The sequence below is a fragment of the Glossina fuscipes genome, unplaced genomic scaffold (genome assembly GCF_014805625.2).
Source record: "Glossina fuscipes isolate IAEA_lab_2018 unplaced genomic scaffold, Yale_Gfus_2 28, whole genome shotgun sequence".
NCBI lineage: Eukaryota > Metazoa > Arthropoda > Insecta > Diptera > Glossinidae > Glossina > Glossina fuscipes.
This window is the reverse complement of record NW_023998423.1, coordinates 16,218,029-16,239,952: the sequence shown is the minus strand read 5'-3', so window position 1 is coordinate 16,239,952 and position 21,924 is coordinate 16,218,029. Positions and strand designations below refer to the sequence as shown.

Sequence of the window (21,924 nt, the reverse complement as noted above, 5' to 3'; positions counted from 1 at the left end):
GGACAGATGGACATACTAGCGGACAAACTTAGACCAATTCTTAAATTTATTTTGAATCGATTACTACAATAAATCTCTCAACATTTGACATACCTAGTACCATAACAAAATTGAGCACAAGAATACATGGATAGACATTAAACGGACACAAGGACATACTGGCGGACAAACTTAGATCAATTCGTAAAGTGATTTTGAATCGATTACTATAATAAATCTCTCAATATTTGACATACCCAGTACCACAAATGGTTTAGGGTATAATGGAGATTTGTGTTTTTAAGCCTTGTGTTGTTAAAGTTGAATGAATAGCATTTCATATGTGTGTTTGCTTAGAACATAAATAATATATTACATTTAATTCGAAAGCTACTTTAAAGTGTTGCAATTTATTTAATGTTTAAAATTTAAAAATTTTCCTGTAGATATGAATAAATAAACGCTAGAGAATTTTTTTTCCCGGATTGAAACAAACTTTTTGGAAGCCCTCACGCATTACTATTGTGTTATTAAATGAAAAATTTTCATAGTTGTTCCTGGTAGGATTTGATAGCTTTTCAGGTGGTTTTAGACATCGTAATGTAGGAAAATCGTAATAGGTTTGAAAAAAAAAAAAAAAAAAACAAAAAATCCATTTATGTTAAAAATTGATGATGATATGTTCACTCAATTCATTCAGTTTGTTTTGGTATGCGCTGATGTCAGTGATGTCTCTTTTATTAGCATTTGTATACATTAGCACGTGTCAAGTGTAATTTACAATTGCGTGAATGTAAGCAAATCTCGGACTGAGTTGAAATAGACAAAGAGTTTTATTATACTAATCGACGCGGATTATTAAAAAATAATTCAATGCGTGATGCGCCATGCATTTTGGCCTAAGGATTTATGGTATTGAAATTCCATAAGATTCGGGGAACTAGTTTCACGAATCGTTTAATTTGCAAAAATGTACTATTTTTTTAGTGTGTCTTTGTAACGGAAATGGAAAAATTTTGAATGAAATGAGGCCAGTCTTTGACCATTCCGCCTTTACGAATTTGCTTACATAAGATCTTTGCCTTTGGTATGATAACAAGGTCAAATTGTGAATATTTTATGATGAAAATTATCCCAAGATAATAATTTGATATATAAATTTACTAAGTTGAATTTGGATAACGTGGATCTATTTTTTAGATAGGCTTTGTACGGTAACAAAAACTAGCTTTTAATATTTTATGACAAAAATTGATTAAGAATAATATGTTCTTTGACAAAAGAACTAACTGTAGTCAATTTACACTATGCCTCTACCTTTTTAGAATTTACTAAAATATTTCTTTACATATAAAGTAAGCCTTTAGATGGCAAAAAAATATACACAGTTTCAATAACTAATAACGAAAGCAGTTGACGAATAAATATTTCTTTGTCAAAAAACCTAACGGATCTAAACTTTGTTCACGCAGATGCATAGTTAGAACTTCGTCGGATAAACGACAAAAAAATCCTAGTTTTTAATAAACAAGAAGAAGAATGAAGAGAAGAAACATGAATGGATAATATTGGACATACACTGACGCTCTCTCGACGCTCGGTTCCAGGGAGACCATTGAAGAGAGAAAAAGATGATGACATCTTAATCGATTCAGAAACTCATTTTGCATATATGAGAATTGTAGCTACACACTGGAATTGGAAAGTTAATATACCCTTGAGCAGTGAGTATGAAATATGAAAACGCAATAAAATATAAAGCTTTTTACATGTATGTTCCTGAATGAAATTAGTTTACACTCATACAAGTTGATTTTCTTGCCTATACTTTTCATGTCATAAAGTAAAGAAAAGCAAAGAATGTTAGAGACATTTATGATAGAACGAAAATAATGCAACAACATTGACTATTTATTGCATATATGCTTGGAAGAAATAGCGTATTCGCTTATCGTATTTTGGCAGATGTTTATGTCAACGTTGTATGCGAGCTGTCATAACTCGCTGATGGAAATTATGTGATTTCAACTCTTGTACGTGCAAACAAATAATATCACAATATGTAGTAGATTTGACATTTTACGTTAGCGTTTTATTGCAAACTCTCTTTGATTGGATTCTCTGATTGGCTGCTAAGCGATGTAATCAGTGTTTGACTAAAGATAGGTGTAACTGAAGAAAATCTCCTGTAAATTCAAACGTAACATATCGTTCTTCATCGTTCTCGATTAACGTACGTATTGTAGTATTGCGATCTGCGCCATCTTACATGGAGTCTGTCCTTGGGCAAGCAAGCAAGTTAATGGACCAAATTTCATCAAAACATAAGAAAACAAGACAGACAGACGGACGGACAAGTTTAAATCGATTTAGCGATTGATTCTGAATCGACCGTTCTGATAAAAAATAGGTTTAAAAGGTAGGGATTTTGTAGCTATAGCAATGCCTGCTTTTTGTTTTTAAATTGATAACATTTATCGGATTTTATCGTAAATAAATTCATTTCCATTAATTAATATTCAAATATAGAAAATGTAAATTATGTAATCAGGGATACATATATTAATTTATAAAATATTAATTAAGTAAAACAAATTGAAACACTATTGGGCGAGCAAGGCCGACATTTACGTATCATGCACCTCTATATCAAGCTACCTTCGCCATAGAATAGCACGAGTTAGAGATGGCTTACCTTTACATAGGTTTATGATGGGGTCCAAAGTTAGCCCAATAAATACCTCGGGCAAATAATTATATGTGCAAATATAGTTTTATTTATTCATTCCGTTCGAAATTTAATGGTAAATTATTTGTGGGTTTGCAATATATTTGTGTGTACATACACTTCCTCTTTCTACTTATTTCGCCTGTAGCTGTTGTATAATTACCTGACATTAATAGACAACAATTCTATGTACAATTATTATCATACGAGTCTTTTCCGCTGAAATGTGGACATTTTAAATTTTATTTAATACTTTGCAGAAAAGACCTCCGCGTAGGTAAAATAGGGCATCGTAGGTAAGTAAGGCATTTTCAACATCTAAATTAAGGAACAATTGTGTGTGTGCTTAGTTTTGATAATAATTAAAAATGCCACATGGAAGCGAACATACGGAAAAGGAGCGGGAGAAAATTGAAGGAACGAGACTTGTTGGTAAGAAAATTGACGATGCGGTCTCTAATCTAAACGGCGTCTATTATTTACAACATCCTGACAAATTATGATTGCATTAAGCGACAAATACAAATTAATTAAAGTAAAGTTATCTGATGAAAGATGTATGATTTTTTTCATAACTAACTTTCTTTTTCAAGAGATAAGCAATTTTTTGACGAGATCGATACCATTTTCATATCCCGCGCCACTTGATATACAAAGTTTGTGCAGATGTATGCAACGCTGAAAAAGACTTGAGATAGGCCCATTTTTACTACACTGGTTTCTAATCGATTTAAGCTTCTAGGTTTGCCTGTTCGCCCGCTCATCTGACCGTTTGCCTTGTTTTCAACCTACAGGTCACAATTCTTGATGAAATTTGATACATCGAGATATTTTGGCCGGATCAGACCAGTTTTTACACTTTACGCCATTTGCGTGTGTGGTAGAAAGTTATATTAGGTTTGCGCGGATTTGTGCAACACCCAGAAGTTCTTGAGATAGATCTTTGTTTAGTTATGCCTATCGAATCAGAACTTAATGCCGAGCTTACTTGTCTGTTTGCCCGTTTTGGTCTTTTGTGTTCAACCTGTAGATAGCAATTTTTGAGGTATTTTGATGAAGTTTGGTAGACTGATGCGTCTCGGTCCAAGGAAAATGATTCGAATCAGGTCAACTTTTCGACCACCTTTCATATGATACCTTTTTTTTCAGGTGGTCGTTGCATAAATAACTGCATTAAGTGACATAGTGTAGGGTTTCATAGTGAATTGTGTCCCCCCAATAGCGTTTTTACTTGTTTTTTAATCAATTTTTTAGGAAAGCTTTACTGACTCCGCTAGAGAACCTTATATTGCAGCTATACTTGACCTTAGAAATTATTCAGTTGAGAATTCGATTATCTCAAGGGTAAAGCTCACAGGTTACTGTGCATCACCTTTTTGTTTTACTAAAAAGTATAATTCGGTGCACAAACAAACGTGTATAGGCGTGTGCAAGAAACTTACCCCAACACGTTGAACAGTCAGTCTTTCGTAAATAAATTATAGAAAATGAGCCATAATTTCTTATTCTCTATGTCATGTTCGTGCGTACACAAGCAACAAATTTATATGCTCTTGCCACATATAAGTGGTATAGAGAATAATTAAATTTCCCCGCCTTTAGTTGATGAATAATAAAAAAACATCAAAACAATTATTATTGAGAACTAAAAGTTCCTACGCAGGGAATCGCTTTGCTATCTCGTACAAGATTAAAATGAAATCATAATCAAATCAAAGAATATTAAGATAAAATCTTTTAAATTGTATTTCTAATGCACAAGTAAAGATATTGAGAAAAGTTGAATAATGAAGAAAACAAAAAAAAAAAAGAGAAAAATATATTAAATTAATAGCAGCAAACTACTTTGAATCTTCTATTAAGCTGTCAAATGAAATGAAATGAAATGAATGAGAGAATGATTACGCATAAGCCTGACGCAGAATAAGTAAGTAAGTGTTAGTGAACGAATGCTTAAAAGAAATGATTGCATTGTATATGTATGTCTGTATGTATTTATGTAAACGTCATATATACATATATAGATGGATATATATGAAAAGAGAAAAGAACGTAAATTTTCAAATAAAATAAAAAAAAATGGTTTTTTTTTTGGTTTGTGCATAAAATTGTTAAATAAGATGAAGAATTTAAATGGATTTGTGGTTTACCTCTGATCTGCAAGTGAGCGAATGATTGTTGTTGTTATTATTAATAATAATAATGTTGTTGTTGTTGTTGTTGTTTTTGTTGTAATAATAGATAATTACAACACCGGTATTATTATATTATTATACAAAAGGGAATGTTTTATTTTATGAACGTTTTATAATGTGTTTCACAGAGTGTACGGCAGTAAGAGTTGTGTTGTTATTGTTACAACAGTAACAATAGTAATTAACCATATTTTTTGGGAGCAGTGGTTTTTCATTGTATATATATATATATATTTTTTTTTTTAATAAAAGATTTTTATGTTTCCGACACGTACGTACACACACACATACAAAATTTTAGTATTTTAATATTATTGCGAAAGCAGAGTTTTTATGTTTCAACAGCAGATTAAGTTTTATGTGTTGTAATAGTAGTAGTAGTAGCAGTTGTTGTTGTTGTTATTATTGTTATTTTTATTTTTATTTTGTTTTTGTTTTTCATATGTGTAAGCATGTGTGTTTTTGTGTGCTCGCATACATTTTTGAGGTCAGTTTTTGGCAATATATAAGCGCACGTCCCCAACGAAAAAAAAAAATAGACATCAACATAAGCCGTACAATGTGTATATAGAGCAAAAATGCATTGCATGGTCATTTCGTAATTCGTACAAAATGTTGGTTATTCGGTTGGTTCATATTTGAGTAACCCAGAAAACAATGTAAGCAAAGCAATGTAAAACGAGAAAAATAGAAAGAAAAGAGAGCATATGGAATAGATAGAAAGAGAAGCATAGATATGTTTAGATTTTCTTTAAACGTTCCCAAGACCAACTGTAAAATAATATATAAATACAAACATATATTATGTGTTTTTGTTGTGGGCGTGAATACGTGCGGGCGTGTGTAAAAATTAGCGGGATTAAGGATATGTTTGTGTAGTTGATGGTGTTGTGGTCGGTAGTGTTGGAATTTTTTTTTGTTTTTATTTGAAAAAATTTTTTGTAGTTTATTTAATGAAATGGAAAACCGGATTAATGATGTTTGTAAAGATGATGATGATAATGGTGATGATTATGATTTTAGTTGTTTGAGGATTTTTCATATAAATTTTTTTAATTTTAATTTTGTGGTTTTTGTGTATTTATGAGATATCATAAAATGAAAGTAGAGAAAAGTTTAAAGATTAAAATCAAGGATTAAAGTTTCTGTTCATTAGGTTAAATGAAAATGAATCGATGCGAACAAAATACCAAAACGAAAAAAAAATATTTCCCGGGAATGAATTTAAAAAAAACACTTTGAATGTAAAGCTTTTTAAGTATATACTACAAATTTTTAGTATTAAAATACCGTTAGTAAGTTTTCTTTCAAAGAGACAAGCGTTTCTCTGTTGTCCCATTTTAGGTTTCGCTTTTCTTTAACGGTTTTTCAAGTTAAGTTCTTATTTTGGTGATTGATTTCGGGTTTTTTATCAACTACAAGACAATGATAGAATATCTGGTCAATATATTCGATCGAAAGATTTGAATAGTCGTCGATATATGTAATATACGCTCTGGCTAATCAGAATTAAAGCACACAGGGGAGAATACTGTGGCATTGGGCAAACGCTTTGGTGCCATCAATTTTGATTTGTTAGCTATGCACAGTCTTCACGACCACGTACCCGTTTAATACCAAGTGAGGGGCTGTTCAAGCTTCTAAGATGCTCTTGCAATAAAACGAAAAGCAAAATCAGATGAGAAACGCTTTTCTTGGATTTATTTCTCCTTCCTTTTATTGTAGCAAAACCTAATACAGTAGGGTTTGTAGAGTTCTACAAAGTATATAATCTCTTTTATGTGCAAGAATTAAGAAAGATGCTAAGAAGTCATTGTTTCTGTTAAGTCATTACTTTTATTAGAAAAATTTCTATATTTTTAAAGTTCAATAATTTGACATTTTTTTAACTTTATTTTCCCGTTTTTTCCCGAAATGATTTCAAAATTCCTCTATCGTTGCGTTGTCCATTCAATATTGTGAAAATAATTTCTTTTCTTATGTAAATCCTTAATTATGTGAAACCTAATATAACTATAGCTATCAATAGCAAATGCACATGAGAAGGTATCAAAGTAGTGCAAGAGCAACCCGTAAATGCTCTGTAAATGCAATGTATACGAAGCTTACTGGTTGTAATGAGCTTTAGTTCATTGTAGTAATTAAGAGCTTTACATTAAAAATAATTATCGTTAGGTAAAAATTATGTTAAAAACTAGTAAAAAAAAAAGAAAAGAGAAATGTACAAAGGAATGGCAAAAATATAAACATGAATCATGTTTGGAGGGGCAAAGGGTGTAAAATGAAGAGGAAAGAAATGCGAAACAAAGGGTACAATCAGCGTCTACTTACTCTGTGTCGGTAATGCTAGTGAGTGGTGCCAATGGCTGCATAGGTGCAACTATACTTGTCGATGGTGGTGACGATGCTCTTGAACTATGGCGGGAACTAGAATTTAGAGTGTGTCTGTTTAGCACGCCGGGATTATTGATGTCATTAACTAACATAGTGTTCGCTGTGTGACCATTTAATATTTGGTGAGAACTATGTAGCGCCGGCGAAGGGCTATGACCTAAGCTTAGCTTTCGCGCAGAATTTAAATGATCTTCTTCTGCTGTGTAGGGAAAATGATAGCCATTTTTATCAGAATTTTCAGACATTCGATCTGAATGGTAATCTTGATGAATTTGCTGTTGCTGTTGCTGCAAATGCCTCTGTTGCTGCTGATAATCATTCTTGAGCAGAGAATGTACTGAATGCACCGAGTCTCCTACATAGGCCGCCGGTTGTTTCTTTAAACAATATTGAGTTTCTCTTGATCCATAAAGATCTGGAGTAATCCGCTCTTTAGACAGATAGCTTCCTATTGGACGTTGTTTATCATAAATGCTATCACTGAGATAAGCATTGTCATTGTGCAAACTTCTCATATGATTAACAATCTGAGAACCACCGTTTCCGGTCGCTCCACCGTTTCCATTGTTGCCATTGCCCGAGTAATCATGTTCACTCCCATAGTGACTAGGCGGTTTGTAATTACTTATATTTGGCGGTAAGACTTCATACTGCCCGTAGTTTTCATTTCGCCGCCCGTACAAGCTTTCACGTTCCAAACCGTCATAACTATCAGCATTGTTGCGAACGTTTTGTAAATTTTCTAATATCGAGGGAGGCATATTAATTTTGTTGTGATGCTGCTGTAGATAAGAAGTATCGGTGAGATCTGGATTAGGGAGCGGGTTCGGAGATATGGTCACTTTTGGGCCGTGAGTGTTTCCGTGGTGTACGTGTTCGTTATCTGAGCCAGTTTCTTGCGACCATCGACCTATATTGGATGGCGGCTGCAAATAGGAATCCGGCAATTGGCTAGACCAACGTGGGGCATACACTGGCTTACTGACACTTGGAAATAATTGAGGACTTTGTACTACATTTAACTCCGGTGGAGTGGTAGCTTGTACATGTTCCGTGATGTTGGGTAAATATGACGGTGTTATGCTAACAGCCGTACTGCGATGCGTGCTGGTGCCTGTGCCAGTAGTCGACGAGCGATTAGTTCGCGACTCGTCGTCGTCGCTTGAGTGACTTGAAGCCAACTCCAAGGATCTACCATCCGTTTCGGAGCCTGAATCAGAATCTTTGCGATGACGTCGGGGTTTTTCTTCTCTTCTGCCGCTAGTTGTAGAAGAGTCAAAACCTCTCAAAAAACTAGGAGCGTCACTAGCTGAATTATAGTTTGAAGTTGACGTAGAAGTCTGTCTTAGTTGCCCATCACTATGAAGAAAATATTATAAAGTTCATAGTGCAATAAGTAATTAAACTTGGTTTTTGATTAGCATATCAGCTACCTGTAAGGGCTTGAACTGGTTTTGGCCGTGCTCCTTGATGTCGTGCTCGAAACGCTAATGCCCACGTTGCGACGTTGCGTATCATAATTGGTGGTCATAAAATTGTTTGGTCTTGCATTGCCGTTAACGTTATGTGAACTATTGCTTACAACCATCGATGAATCAAGCAGGGGTACTTTTCTACCCATGCAACGTAAAAGTGTTCTTTGCAGATTTTCACGCACCCTTTTGTTGATGATACAATAACCCACCAGGCAAAAAATTGCGTGCAATACGACAACGCCAGATAGTAACATACTTAGCAGTTGAGAATTTTCAGAAGCTGCCAGCACAGCCAATACCCACATTACACCCATTAATGGCAGTGATACCACAGAAAGCCAGAGTAACGTGCGTAAATTACCAAAACCTAATACATGGTCCTTTAGGGTGAAAGCTGCTTTCACCGAAACAAAAAGTATTAGCAAATTAACAACCGACATGCCGGCAATTGGCCCCACAAGCCACCACACCACAGGCTCGTACACAGACAACCAACAGCTGCAATTTAAAGTAAAAGTATACACAAGTTATTGAAAGAGAGAGTCACCATAAATTATAAGCGCGTTTTTCCCTGTGTGCATATGTTCGTATGTGCAGCTTTGCAGTAAGGGTTTACAAAATCAATCAGTGTGATACTTACAATAGACTGTTGCCGTATTCGTGAGCCCGCACGCCTACTGAAAGACCCACCACGATAGCCGGCGCACCATAACCCATTGCAAAGTAAAAACCCATTGGACCATGATTAATATCACGCATCTCGGTTAGCATCCGATATAAATGCACACAGTCAACCGTTGTCCAAGCGAATGCGGCCAACCAAAAGTAATGCAAACAAATAGCAATCAGCTTGCAAGGGAATTCGTTTTCCAACAAATTACGGCGTGATTGCATGCTCACAAAAAATAGTAACTCGGCACAGAATACACATAGCACAATATTTTGATGAATCGTATTCGAGTTGGTTTGCTGGCCACGCAACAATGCCAAAGCAATCAATACCCCAGTCAACATGGGCAAGGATACCATAAACGCAGAATAAGAAGTGATTTGTACAAGCAAAGATGGTTCAGGTATATCTTCCGGATCGATTACATCGACAATTACTGCATAATTGGAGATATGTGTACATGTGCAATTAACCAATATGGGCTGACCAATAATTAGCAACAATTCATCGTAATCAGGTATATCGGTTTGACAGCCCAATCGTGTCCACTGATTGGTAAATGAATTCCAGCGCACACATTGGGGATTTGAGCGAGGTCCGAAACGTGCTGGCTCGATGTCTAACCACATTTCCAGCTTAATAGGCTGTGAGAGATGAGGCGATCCTAAAGAACGATAGGTAACATGCTGGGGTTTTTGATTTTGCTCGCTAGGATATATCACTTCTACTTGGCGTTTCGCTAATCGGCGATTGCGATAAAAGGCCTCATTTTCTCCTTTCTGTTGTTCCTCTGATTCTTCGTAGTTGGAGCTATGAATTTCTGGTGAATCCACGATTTCTTCACCCGAATTACCATGAAACTCTATATTATCGTCGAACCGCACATTAACTCGAGGCTCTTCGCCGTTCATTTCGACCTCCATCGCTTCATTGCTGGATTGTTCACGTGAAGAAGGTATTTCATGGGCTGTAATGCGTATATTTTCTATAATATTTTCATTACTGCTACCTTCACCAGATTTTTTTGGTACATCGAAAACTTCGATGAACTCCTGTTCAGTTGATCCCGAAGATGACACGGATTTTTGCGAAGAGATTTTACGATACGGAATTTCTACACGTTTTTCTTCTAACTCATTAGACGGCACGAGAATGGCCAAAGATAAAATGGGTGAAGCCACTTCAATATCTACACCCCAGCGACGTGTGATCGTATCATCAAACATGTCAGGCAATAGCTGTCCTACGTCTTTGTATTGTGCATACGAAACAATGGCTCTGTAATCGCTAGAACCTTGAGTGACTTCATTGCTGTCAGGTGGTGTTATACCCAACATATCCAACGGTACCAACACTTTGGTAAACTTATCGAATTTGCTTTTATCTTGTATATAGTTGTTATACTTAGGAAAAGTGATAACAGGTTTTTGTTTAGCACTATGCTGGAGGAAACCGCTGGTGTCAGGTAAGACAACACTTTCCGTTGTAAAAGCGTTTGGCTTTAAGTACTTGGTTTTGTGGTATTCACTTAATTGTTCTGGTTCGTAACCGAACAGGGATTCCGCGGTGACTATGTCTAAGCCAAGAGCCACATTTGGTTGAACAATTTCAAAGGGATTTGTGTAGGTGTCGTGTTGTGAGCGTGCCAAAACTACCATATATTTGTTGAATGCATCCACTAAATCGTCGGGACCTCTTTGAATGAGTTCAGAAGCTCTCTTCCATTCCTCTGCGTATTTTCTATCTAAAATGACGCTTGCAGCGTCTACTAGGTTCTTAATAAAGTATTTATCTTGCGAATGAGTTAAATTTAAGCCATTCTGCATCAATTCATAATTAATTAATTCTTGCAATAAACCTTCAGTAACCAAGAGATCAGCGCCATATAAACGATCGTGAGTAAATTTCGTCTCGTCTGAAAGGTATTCCATTTCTAATTCATGAGACCATACATTGTTGCCTTCATTTAGTAGAAATGATGATTCCATTTTGTAACGTCTGCCACCCTTAACTATAGGTTTTTTGCTAATACTGTTGCGATCTACTGCCGCGCAGGCTCTTTGTAGATCTTCGGCCATTTTAATGGCCACGAAAGAGTTCAATTCTAATTCAAATTTCTCCATTTGTGACAATTGCTTACGTAATTCTACAAAGGGATCCGATGTACAATTGAACATGTCAGGGCTACTCCATCCACCCGATAAGCTATCGCAAGCTCTCTGTCCCTTACCTCGTGCGGGGATAGGACAATTTTCGACTGTAGTGCTACCTAAAGGAGTCCTTGGCCACCATATTCCCGCAGCAAATGAACGCGGACAAGCATCATAGACCACCTCACAACCGTTCAAAGTGACTTCAGCATAAGGATTTGAACAGGCATCACAACGGCGTCCTATTACACCTTCTCTACACTCACATTGTCCGGTTAAAGGATTACAGGCACTATTAAAAGATCCTACAGAATAGCAGTCACATGGTATACATGCTGTTTCATTTGGAGGTTGGTAATGATTGGTTTTGCAATGACACTGGCCTGTAGTCTTGTGGCAATCAGGATGGTATCCCTGCTTTGTGTTGCATTTACAAGGACCGCAAACCTTTTCGCCCCACCATCCTCCTGGACAAGGTTGTTGTACAGTTTTTTCGCAATATTCGCCATGTTGGTAAGTGCTATTACACTCGCAACGATAACCACGCGACTCACTAATATTTGCTCTGCATACGCCAGCGGCGCAGGGTCTTATTGCACAAATAGGTAAACAATCCACTCCTACATAGCCAGGTAAGCATTCACAGCGAGCCTGATCCCATTCAGTGGCACAAGTTGAATGTGGTGCACACGATTCTGGACATTCTGCACGCGAAACGCAACCATCCTCAACATTTTCGCGTATGGTCGGTCGTGATAATACCGCCTGAGAAGCTCCAATGCGCACATCTTGAATGCATCCCTCATAGGGTAGTAAATCTCCCACTTGGCCTATTGAACTGTCGGCATTGCCCAAGACTATTTTTCCCACATAAAGACCTTGAATTTTTTGTGATATAGGAACTGAGCCAGTTCGCTGGCCAAAATCTACCGAAAATTGTATTTCGGCTCCTAACCATTTAATTTCTATTCGATGCCATTCGCCATCAGCTAAATAAGCAGCTGCCAAAAACATTGGCTCGTTGTCGTAAATATAATAAAGAATACCGTTTTTTAGGCAAACTACAGCAGAACTATTTTGTCCGATCTGTATTTGTATTAAAAAGGCATCTTTCTGCAAAGTACGTATCGAAAAGGAAGTAACCCAAGGCAATTGAATGGGTCTGAGCAATGGATTGAAGCTTAGGCTACCATCTCCCGAAAAGCGCCATGGAGCTGGTATGATATCTTGGCAATTATTACCGGCGTAGCCCTCAGGACACTCGCAAGTATAAACATTCCAACCTTCGCGGCAAACACCACCATTGAAGCAAGGATCCGACGAGCATAAGGAATTTTTCTGAGGGCATCCGGATATAGTTCCATTATCAGCAACATAGGAATTGAGATCTATATAACGCTCGTCTATACGTAAGTCGGAAATGCATCCGATAAAGTCTTGGTTTTCGATTGGGAAATGAGCGGGTATTCTAGGTAAGCCACCAATTTGCAAAGGTCCAGTTAAATCTAAAAAGCGGTGGCAAGTCTCCGTTAGCAAAGCACATCTCTTATCAAGTTTTAAAGTAGTTTGATTAGCGCAACTCCAGCGATCTCCCAAATTGCCCGCCAGAGCTATGGATGTATCACATTTGTCTAATACTAAGGTTACGGTGCGGTTTAAATAAACAACTTCTATATCATGCCAATGACCATTTGATACTTTGGCCTTTTGCATCACAGACAACGATTCGATACGATCACCCAAGGAATAGGAGAAGCTAATATGACCATGCACAATTTCCAAGGCAATAAAGTCATGTAATTCATTGTAACGGCCATTGTATAAAAGTAAACCGTTCTCATGAACGGTGGCAAACCTCAGTTTTAAATTAAATCGATGTCTTTGCTTTAGACTCTCGAAAGTAAGAAATGAATTCTTTGAAAATGAGCGTGAACGCAATTCACACGTTGCTGTATAAGGCGGTGGTTGAGAACTCATGAAGTTATTCATGCACGAATAGCCACCCTCACATATATCCGACATGCATGGTTTCAATTTTCTAATATCAGTCTCACAGTTAGCTCCAGTATGGGAAGCCTGACAAACGCAAGTGTAACCACCCTCGCGACGCACACAAGTACCGCCGTTAAGACAAGGATCTGAGTAACAAAGATCAACTTCTGTATCGCATAAATAATGTTCTTTACTGCCAGTGAAACCCTCTGGACAAGAGCAGGCAAATGTATTAACTGGATAGATGGGACGAAACAGCACAGTGTCGCTGTGTATGAATTCGGATGCATTACCAAATTTAAGCACCGTGAGACACTCTTCAAAATTTAAACATGGCTCTCTTACGCATAAATTATCATCGAAAGGTAAAACTTCAACGGTAGCCAATCTGGCTAGTATGGCACGATTAAGATACACACGTTCTTGCAGATACTGGGGGGTGTAAAATTCTTCGTGGGAAACGTCTGGTCTCTTGGCTGAAAAGCTCACGTTTAGTATGCGGGATGTAACATCTGTATCATCTTGTATGGAAAAGATGAATATGTTTTCTTTAGGGCAGGGTATAATAGCAGCCAATCCGTCCAAGAAGAAGTTAAGTAACGGTGAAAGGAAAGCTTCTTCAGTCATTTCGTTAAGCCGCACTGTTACGGAATTGAAAAGCATATCTTCAGTAATTAAGCGAACTGCTAACTGCATTATAGCTTTAGCTTCATTGATGCCATCCGTTACTGACACTTCCATTGTGGCGAATTTCGGCACGTTTGTATTCAGCTGAGGGCTAAGACTTAGACCTCCCGTAGTTTGATTTAAACGGATAAGATTAGCATTATTACCAGACAAAATGCGATACGTGAGCTTATCACTAACATCAGCGTCGAATGCAGGTATGCGTCCTATATCTCCACTAGGGAAATGATCCCGAAAGTTGTTAAATATTACCTGAAAATCTCTCAAAACTGGAGCATTATCGTTAACATCTGTAACCAAAATTTCAACGTGAGCATCGTTGCGCAGCGGTGGACTTGCAGCTCTTATCACCAATTCGAATCGTTTGCGACTAGATTCATAATCCAATTCAGTCATAGTGAGTAATTGTGCTCTTTCTGAACCTGGTCGCGTAACCAATGAAAATGAATTCGAATCATCACCACCAATAATAGAATAATGAACTACCGCATTTACACCCTCGTCTGGATCGTGTGCGTGAATTTCCCCAACAGCCGAGCCCACAGGAGAGTTTTCTGGCACATATAACGTAATTTTGTCGGACGGAAAAGTAGGCGGCGAATCATTTACGTCTTCTAAGCGAATTTGTACTTCGACGGTGCTCGAGAGAGGAGGAGAGCCTTTATCTACAGCGATTGCAGTTAGATGATAGACTGGTACACTTTCTCTGTCCAAACCTTTGTTGGTTCTTACAGTTCCGGAGGTGGGATCAATGACAAATGAACCGTCATCAACATCCCGATCACTAAGTAAATACTTTATACGACCATTTAGACCAATATCAGGATCTGCAGCAGAGACTTGTATCACTGAAGTACCTACTAGAGCGTCTTCCAATATTGAGGCTTGGTAAAGAGGATTTTTGAATTGTGGGGGATTATCGTTAACATCCGTGACACTAATCTCCACGTCGGTAGTGTCACTTAATGAAGGATTACCACCATCTTTGGCGGTAACTGTTAATAGATATCCACTAGTAGTTTCGCGATCTAAAAGGGCGTTAGTGACTATAGCTCCTGTTTGATGGTTTATGGAGAAAGGATCTGGACTGCTTAAACCGTTAATACTCTCTTCGTTCAGAGAGTAAGTTATTTGTGCATTTATACCTACATCGCTGTCAGAAGCGGAAACTACTAAAACTGTTGTTCCAATAGGAGCGTCCTCAAATACCGACGCAGTATAAGGAGCATTTTCAAAAATAGGAGCAAAGTTATTAGCATCTGTTATATTGATATTGACTGTGGCCGTATCAGATCTTCCGCCGGAATCGGTAGCAGTAATTGTTAGGAGGAATCGCTTTTCTTGTTTATAATCTAGAGATTGAGCTATGGTTATAAGACCCCGACCATTCTGCGAAGTGATAGCAAACCGTCCTCTTGTGTTGCCAGAAGTAATTTCATAATGAAGTCGAGAATCTTCATCAGGATCTGTAGCTGTAACAGTGGTTACAGGTGTACCTGGCGGTTGGTCTTCTCCAACATTAGCTTCATAATATTTGGGATTAAATACTGGATCATTGTCGTTGACATCCTGTACCGTAATTACAACAGTGGAACTGGCAGATTTAGGTGGTACGCCACCATCTTTAGCTATGACTTGAAAAGCGAAACGTCCCTGCTCCTCTCGATCTAATTGCTTTATAGTTTGGATCCAACCAGTGCGAGGATCAATAGCTAAAGGAAAGTTATCATCTCGTTCCAATATGCTGTAATTGATCTCAGCGTTTGCTCCTTCATCCGAATCGTACGCTTGAACGCGTATTATATTATATCCAACCGGAACATTCTCCAATACAGATTCTTGAAATTGCGAAGTGTAAAATCTGGGAGAATTATCATTGGTATCGATCACATTAACTAATAGTTGGGTGGTGTTACTACGCGAAGGGCTGCCGCCATCTTGAGCACGTATGACCAGGCGATAACTGCGCACGCTCTCATAATCTAATGGTTTCACTAAGCTTACATCTCCACTCATTGAATCTATGGAAAACTGCGACTGAGTATTACCGCCAATTATGGCATAACGAATAGCAGCATTATTGCCCTGATCAGCATCGGTAGCTCGTATATGAGCCACCACGTTATCGTCACCCCATTGATCTTCAGGTACCTGTACTGTGTAAGTGCGTTCGCTGAATTGCGGATAATTATCATTGTCATCCAGGATTTTTACTAAAACAGAGGCGGTAGCCGTTTTACGCTCGCTCTGGGCAGATGCCAGATCGGATGCTGTTACTACTAGACTATAACTATCAGAAGTCTCACGATCCAAGGAGCTGCGTGTGGCAATCACACCAGAACGGGCATCAATGCGAAAAATTGGTACTTCCTGATCTTGCAAAGTGCCCATACCATCTAGGATTTGAAAATAACAGAATTATATGTCAAAAAGGTTTGAAGAAAACTTACCTGTTATGCTTTCAATACTGTATTCGATTTCAGCATTCTTGCCTATATCTTGATCCGTAGCTCTTAAGGTAATAACTGTAGAGCCTACGGTGGCGCCTTCGCGTATAGAGGCTTCAAATTGCTCTGCTTCGAAAGTAGGATTGTGATCATTGCAATCCAAGACATTGACCTGCAGTGTCGTTGTTCCCGAACGAGGAGGGAAACTGTCATCGGTCGCCACTACTCGGAAATAATGAACATCCATAAGTTCGCGATCTAGACTAGCTGATGTGGTTACTACGCCAGTCCGTGAGTCAACTTTGAAGAAAGATTGCGAACGTGAATCGAGTAAAGACACCATCGAATAAACGACTGGAGAATCTTCAGGATCACGAGCTCGCACAGTTGTAACTGAAGCTCCTGAAGGCTGTTCTTCCAAAACTGAAGCTACATATAATGCTTGCTCAAAATAGGGAGACTGATTACGTAGCTCTCGTCGCACTCTTTTTGCTATATCGGTATCATTGAATTCCTGATGATGATAAACAATTTTCAATCTATGATCGGAATCTACAATATCGCTTCGTTCGCAGCGTATATTAAAAGTAATACTTATTTTCCAAATAGATTCGTGTATGCAAACGTCACGACTAGCTACTAAATCGCGATTTTGGTGTTCAATAGCAAATCTTTCATCATTAACGTCAAGGAAATTAACCTTGCAATACTGGCATATAGTCCGAGGTAAAAATGCATTCAAATTATTGATGAATTGAGAACGTCGTAAACAAATCTGATGCCACTTGTCGGTAGTGTGTATGGCGTACGAAGCATAAGTTTCTGATATCCATTGTTTTGCTTCCGAAATGCGACGATGTAAACGTGGCTCAACCTCTGTTCCATCATCTTCAGCTCTGCGCCGACGACTTAATATACGCCGAAGCATTTGGTTGTCGAACGAGTCACCAAACATTAAATTTGCGTCTTGAAAGTCCTTAGAATGATTATGACTCGAAACCTCTATAGAATTAGAAACGATATTACTTATAGATAACGCCTCCAAATAACGTCTTCTACGCCGCCTCCTCGAATAGCCAGTATCTTCTTCTTCATAGTGTCTGGCGTGAATCTCCTCTTCAACGCGGCGATCTTCATTACACTTATGTCCCGATACAAATATTCGAATAGGCAAACTATAATAGTCTATGCTACGCAAACGATTTGATGTTGAGTCTACGTAGAAAGTGAATAAATTCGGATAATAAATGCCATCACATTTAAGTGACTTTTTCAATTGTATTTGGCCATCTTTATGATTGACAGCGACTAGATGATGAACAAAATATGCCGATTTATGTGCATTGATCTTGTAATGACGCTCCGAACCCAATTTATACACGGACGCATTAAAAATAATTGTGCCTGGTGGAGTATCCTCATACACTACTATCAGATACGCATGAGATATTTGTACTGTCAGAACGTAGCTTAACAGAAATATAGGCACTAACATTGATTGCAGCAGTCGCCGGCTGTGCTTTCTGTAGAGCTTATCTTCGGCGCCTGGTTTCAAACGATTACTTGATTCCTTTGTTGAGAAGCAAACCTGATGTCGTTGTAGCTGCATATTGTGCGTATGAAATTCGATGGTTTGTAAATGTCGTTTGGTGATTTGGGAGAGAAACGTTGTATCGTTTGTATGTAATACAACTTGTAGTTGTGGTTAAATGTTGTTGTGCGTCAGAACCGTAATTAACCGCAAATCATGTACTCATGCCTCATCAATGGCCTGTCATTTGTTGAGCAAAATAAAATGATTTCAAGTGCAAATCTGAAAAATACAAAAGAAGGTAACAAGTCAAAGGGTTATAACTGATTAAGCCAACAACGTTTCAGTACGTGCTAGGTAATGTAATATAATTGAGATTTTAGTCGTTTAAGAATGAGACAACAATTAACGGATTGATTAACATTTACTAGAATTTAAATAAAATACAGTTATGAGATATGCAATTTTTAATGAATCCAAAAAAAATAAAACCTTAAATGTGCTGAAGAGAAATATGATGCGTTTTGAGCAACGTTATCTTATTTAATATTAGAGTAAATGAAAACTTAACGAAAGAGAATTAAGAAAACCAGTTCATGAACCGATCAATGAAACACTTTACTTCTCTGTTTTTCTTTCTCTTCTAAGCTCGAAAATTTCCATACATTCTGTTAATTGTTTTACTGGTTTAGTTTCACTTAGAAAGTATTAAATACAATACACTGCCCATATAGGTAAAAGATGTCGCTACTCTAAATTAATTTTCATCTATATGGGTTTTTCATATGCAAAGGTTTCGAATTAATATAAACTGTTCGAGGGCTTTCCTTTGGGATGCATAGTCGAAAAGAGAGATATATTTCAAGAAAACTTTAAGAGCTAGCATAACATAAATATTCATAAGAGCGAAAAAACATGTACACAAAAAAAAAAAAAAAACAGCAGCCATAACACAACAGCTTTAATTCACTTAATTCCATACTCTAACACTAATTTGGAAACTCTTTAGTTGAACAATATGCAGCGCTTAGGATGCGACACATACTGAAAGCACATAGCGGCACATATAATCCATTCGTATGTTTGTGTAGATGAAGTGTAAAAACACAAGTGTGTGCATATGTCGTACTTTTTCCAACTTTTAATTTAAATATTAAAGCAAATTTTTGCTGGAACAAGCAAGTCCGTCATGTAAATGTGTCAAGAAAAGGATGTTATTCTTCTCTTTGTTTAGTCTTTAATGCAGGCACATATGCACGCATATAGGTCCATACCTATGTGAATGCGTGCTGATATGCAAATATATGCTAACAAGTCCAAATGCTCCTAAAAAAAAAAAAAAAAAAAAAAAAAAAAAAAAAAAAACAACAAAGGAAAAAATAGCACAGTAACATATGTGCTTACACACCTATACGATTATTCGCATATACATATATAAATTTTCATGTAGATATTGTGTCGAGTTAGAAGTTTATATATGAGAAAAGTTTTCGACTTGCAGTTGCCATCTACGTACGTATGGATTTGTTGTATATTTGGTCTATGCAAAATACATACGCAGACACGTACATATACACACAAGCACATGGATGCATTTGCTGTAGATTTATACGGCTTAGAAACGTCCTTTTGTGTTCGGGGCAAAGTTTAAGTTGGTATAATTTTTAAAATTGATATCTGCCATATATACACGGATGTATAGATAAACTTAGCTAGGTTCGTGTGTTTATATAGTTATAAGGGTGCACACATGTACATATTTTTCTTCCATTTCCTTTAGCTTTTTTCTCTCTTTGGAATTTTAAGCATATAAAGCTTTTAAACTTTGAATATCTTATTAGATATATTCAAGGAAGGGTTTTTCTGGATAACAAAATAAATTTTGAAAGAACGCAAAACAAAATTAAAACAATTTATTCGTTTATCATAAAGGACTGAATGCATCGAAAGTGAATTCTTTTTTAACACAAATATTGACTTTTTCCCAATTTTTGTTTATAACCAAAACATCTTCACAATGTAATCGAAAGAGTTTCAATAATGAATTATTCACAATGCATTCAGGTAAAGGTTGCTTTGCATACAAAATATGATTAAATATTTTTATATTATTGATGATGTGGCGTATGAGTGCTTTGAATTTTTCTTAATAAATACGCAAGGGTATAAAGAATGTAATATGTTGCTCCTTGTGTAGTCTGCATTGAGAATGTATGCGAATGAAAATATTTTAACAAAAACTTTGGATTACGTACAGAAATTTCTTTTAAAAATAAAAGATAAACATCTGAAATTGAAAAAATAGATTAAAATTTTATTTGCTTTGATTTTTCTATATTTCTATATTTTCAAAACGAGACCAGACAATAGCAAAACTCTAATTGTTAAAATTTTCCATATTCACTTTAGATGGTAACAGATACCATAGCAGCTCAAAAGAAGTCATTTTTGACCATTTTTTGCGGTTGGAAGAAAAGCTAGACAATAGAATAATTATATTCGATGCGATTACTTCAATTTATATGTACGTGCAAAACATAATGTAGCAGTTAGATGTCCTTCTTGCAGGCGTCTTTAACTTAAGGACGTTTGTAGCAAGCAGAGTAAATGGCGTAAATTTAAATCTGAAAAAAAAGTAAATCGTCTACCTTAAAAAAGGCATGTAGAACTATACAAATAATGGTTATTTTCTCGTTGGCGCGCATTTCGAAAATGAAAAAAAAATTTTATACTGAGAAAAAAAAATAATTTGTTGCTAAATAAAGTTTATATTAACTTTTTCGATAATTCCCTCTCCCTTCGCTTTTTATGTCATGGTTTTAAAGATATTGAAAAAAATTCAAATGAAAAGAATAAAAATATTTTGGTTTTCGCGTTTCAAATTTTGAATTGAGTTTTAATTATGTTATCACTTCGTAATACTTTTTTTCATTTCATCTCCAAATATTCTTCCCCATTCTTTGCACTTTGTGTGTTGCGGGAATACGGGGAAAATGAAACAAAAAATGTAATTCTGTAGCTGATTTTATAGCTTACAACAAGTCTTCATACCGCGATTTGAATTTCTTGGCAGAAGTAGGGCAAGTTTTCGATTCGCTCTCAGCTTTATATTTATTTAAAGGTCGTCTTGATCAAATTATCCTAACATATTTTGTTTGCTAATCTTTCTAAATGAATAATATAAAAACACTTTCTATTAAGGAATTGGGATATAAATTACGAGGAAACATATTAGTTTGCAGAATATTTGCAAATTCGCTTCAGGTCGGTCTTAAATTGTTGATGCTTGAACTCCAGGCCTCTGGCTTGGAATACTTTCCCTTTGTACTTATTTATTTATTTATTTTATTTATTTACTTATTTATTTATTCTACTTATACATGGAACTCAATTAAAACAAATTGTTCAATTAACACTTAAAGTAAATCTTATATTAATTAATATTAAAACTTAGGATAAGTATAGTAAAACAAATAAAAAGGAAAAAAAAGAAAAAAACCATGTACACAACTAGCATAGAACCACATCCACAATCGGTACAGGAACAAATTGCACATGAGCCCGTAAGCCTTCGCAAACATGCATAAGCTTGGTAACCGACAATAGTTAACAACAATTAATTTTCGAATTATAATGACTTTTTAACGTCAAAAGCTAGTTTAAGTGGGACATAGGT

At 36.5% G+C, this 21,924-nt stretch overlaps 1 protein-coding gene across 2 annotated transcripts in view; it reads right to left on the bottom strand.

The window, feature by feature from the left end:
* The window catches only part of LOC119636178 (protocadherin-like wing polarity protein stan), a 150,792-nt gene that overhangs the window by 15,918 nt on the left and 112,950 nt on the right, over nt 1–21,924 (bottom strand). Inside the window, exons 5-9 of one of the 2 annotated variants that reach the window (XM_038031375.1) lie at nt 16,721–18,530; nt 9,412–16,666; nt 8,730–9,269; nt 7,234–8,655; nt 4,858–4,864 (exon numbers count right to left, since the gene is read on the bottom strand). In XM_038031375.1, coding sequence (XP_037887303.1) covers nt 4,858–4,864; nt 7,234–8,655; nt 8,730–9,269; nt 9,412–16,666; nt 16,721–18,326 — 10,830 coding nt within the window. In that variant the 5' untranslated portion in view covers nt 18,327–18,530. The remainder of the gene's footprint in view (nt 1–4,857; nt 4,865–7,233; nt 8,656–8,729; nt 9,270–9,411; nt 16,667–16,720; nt 18,531–21,924) is intronic. The other variant, XM_038031374.1, reaches the window with a different exon arrangement.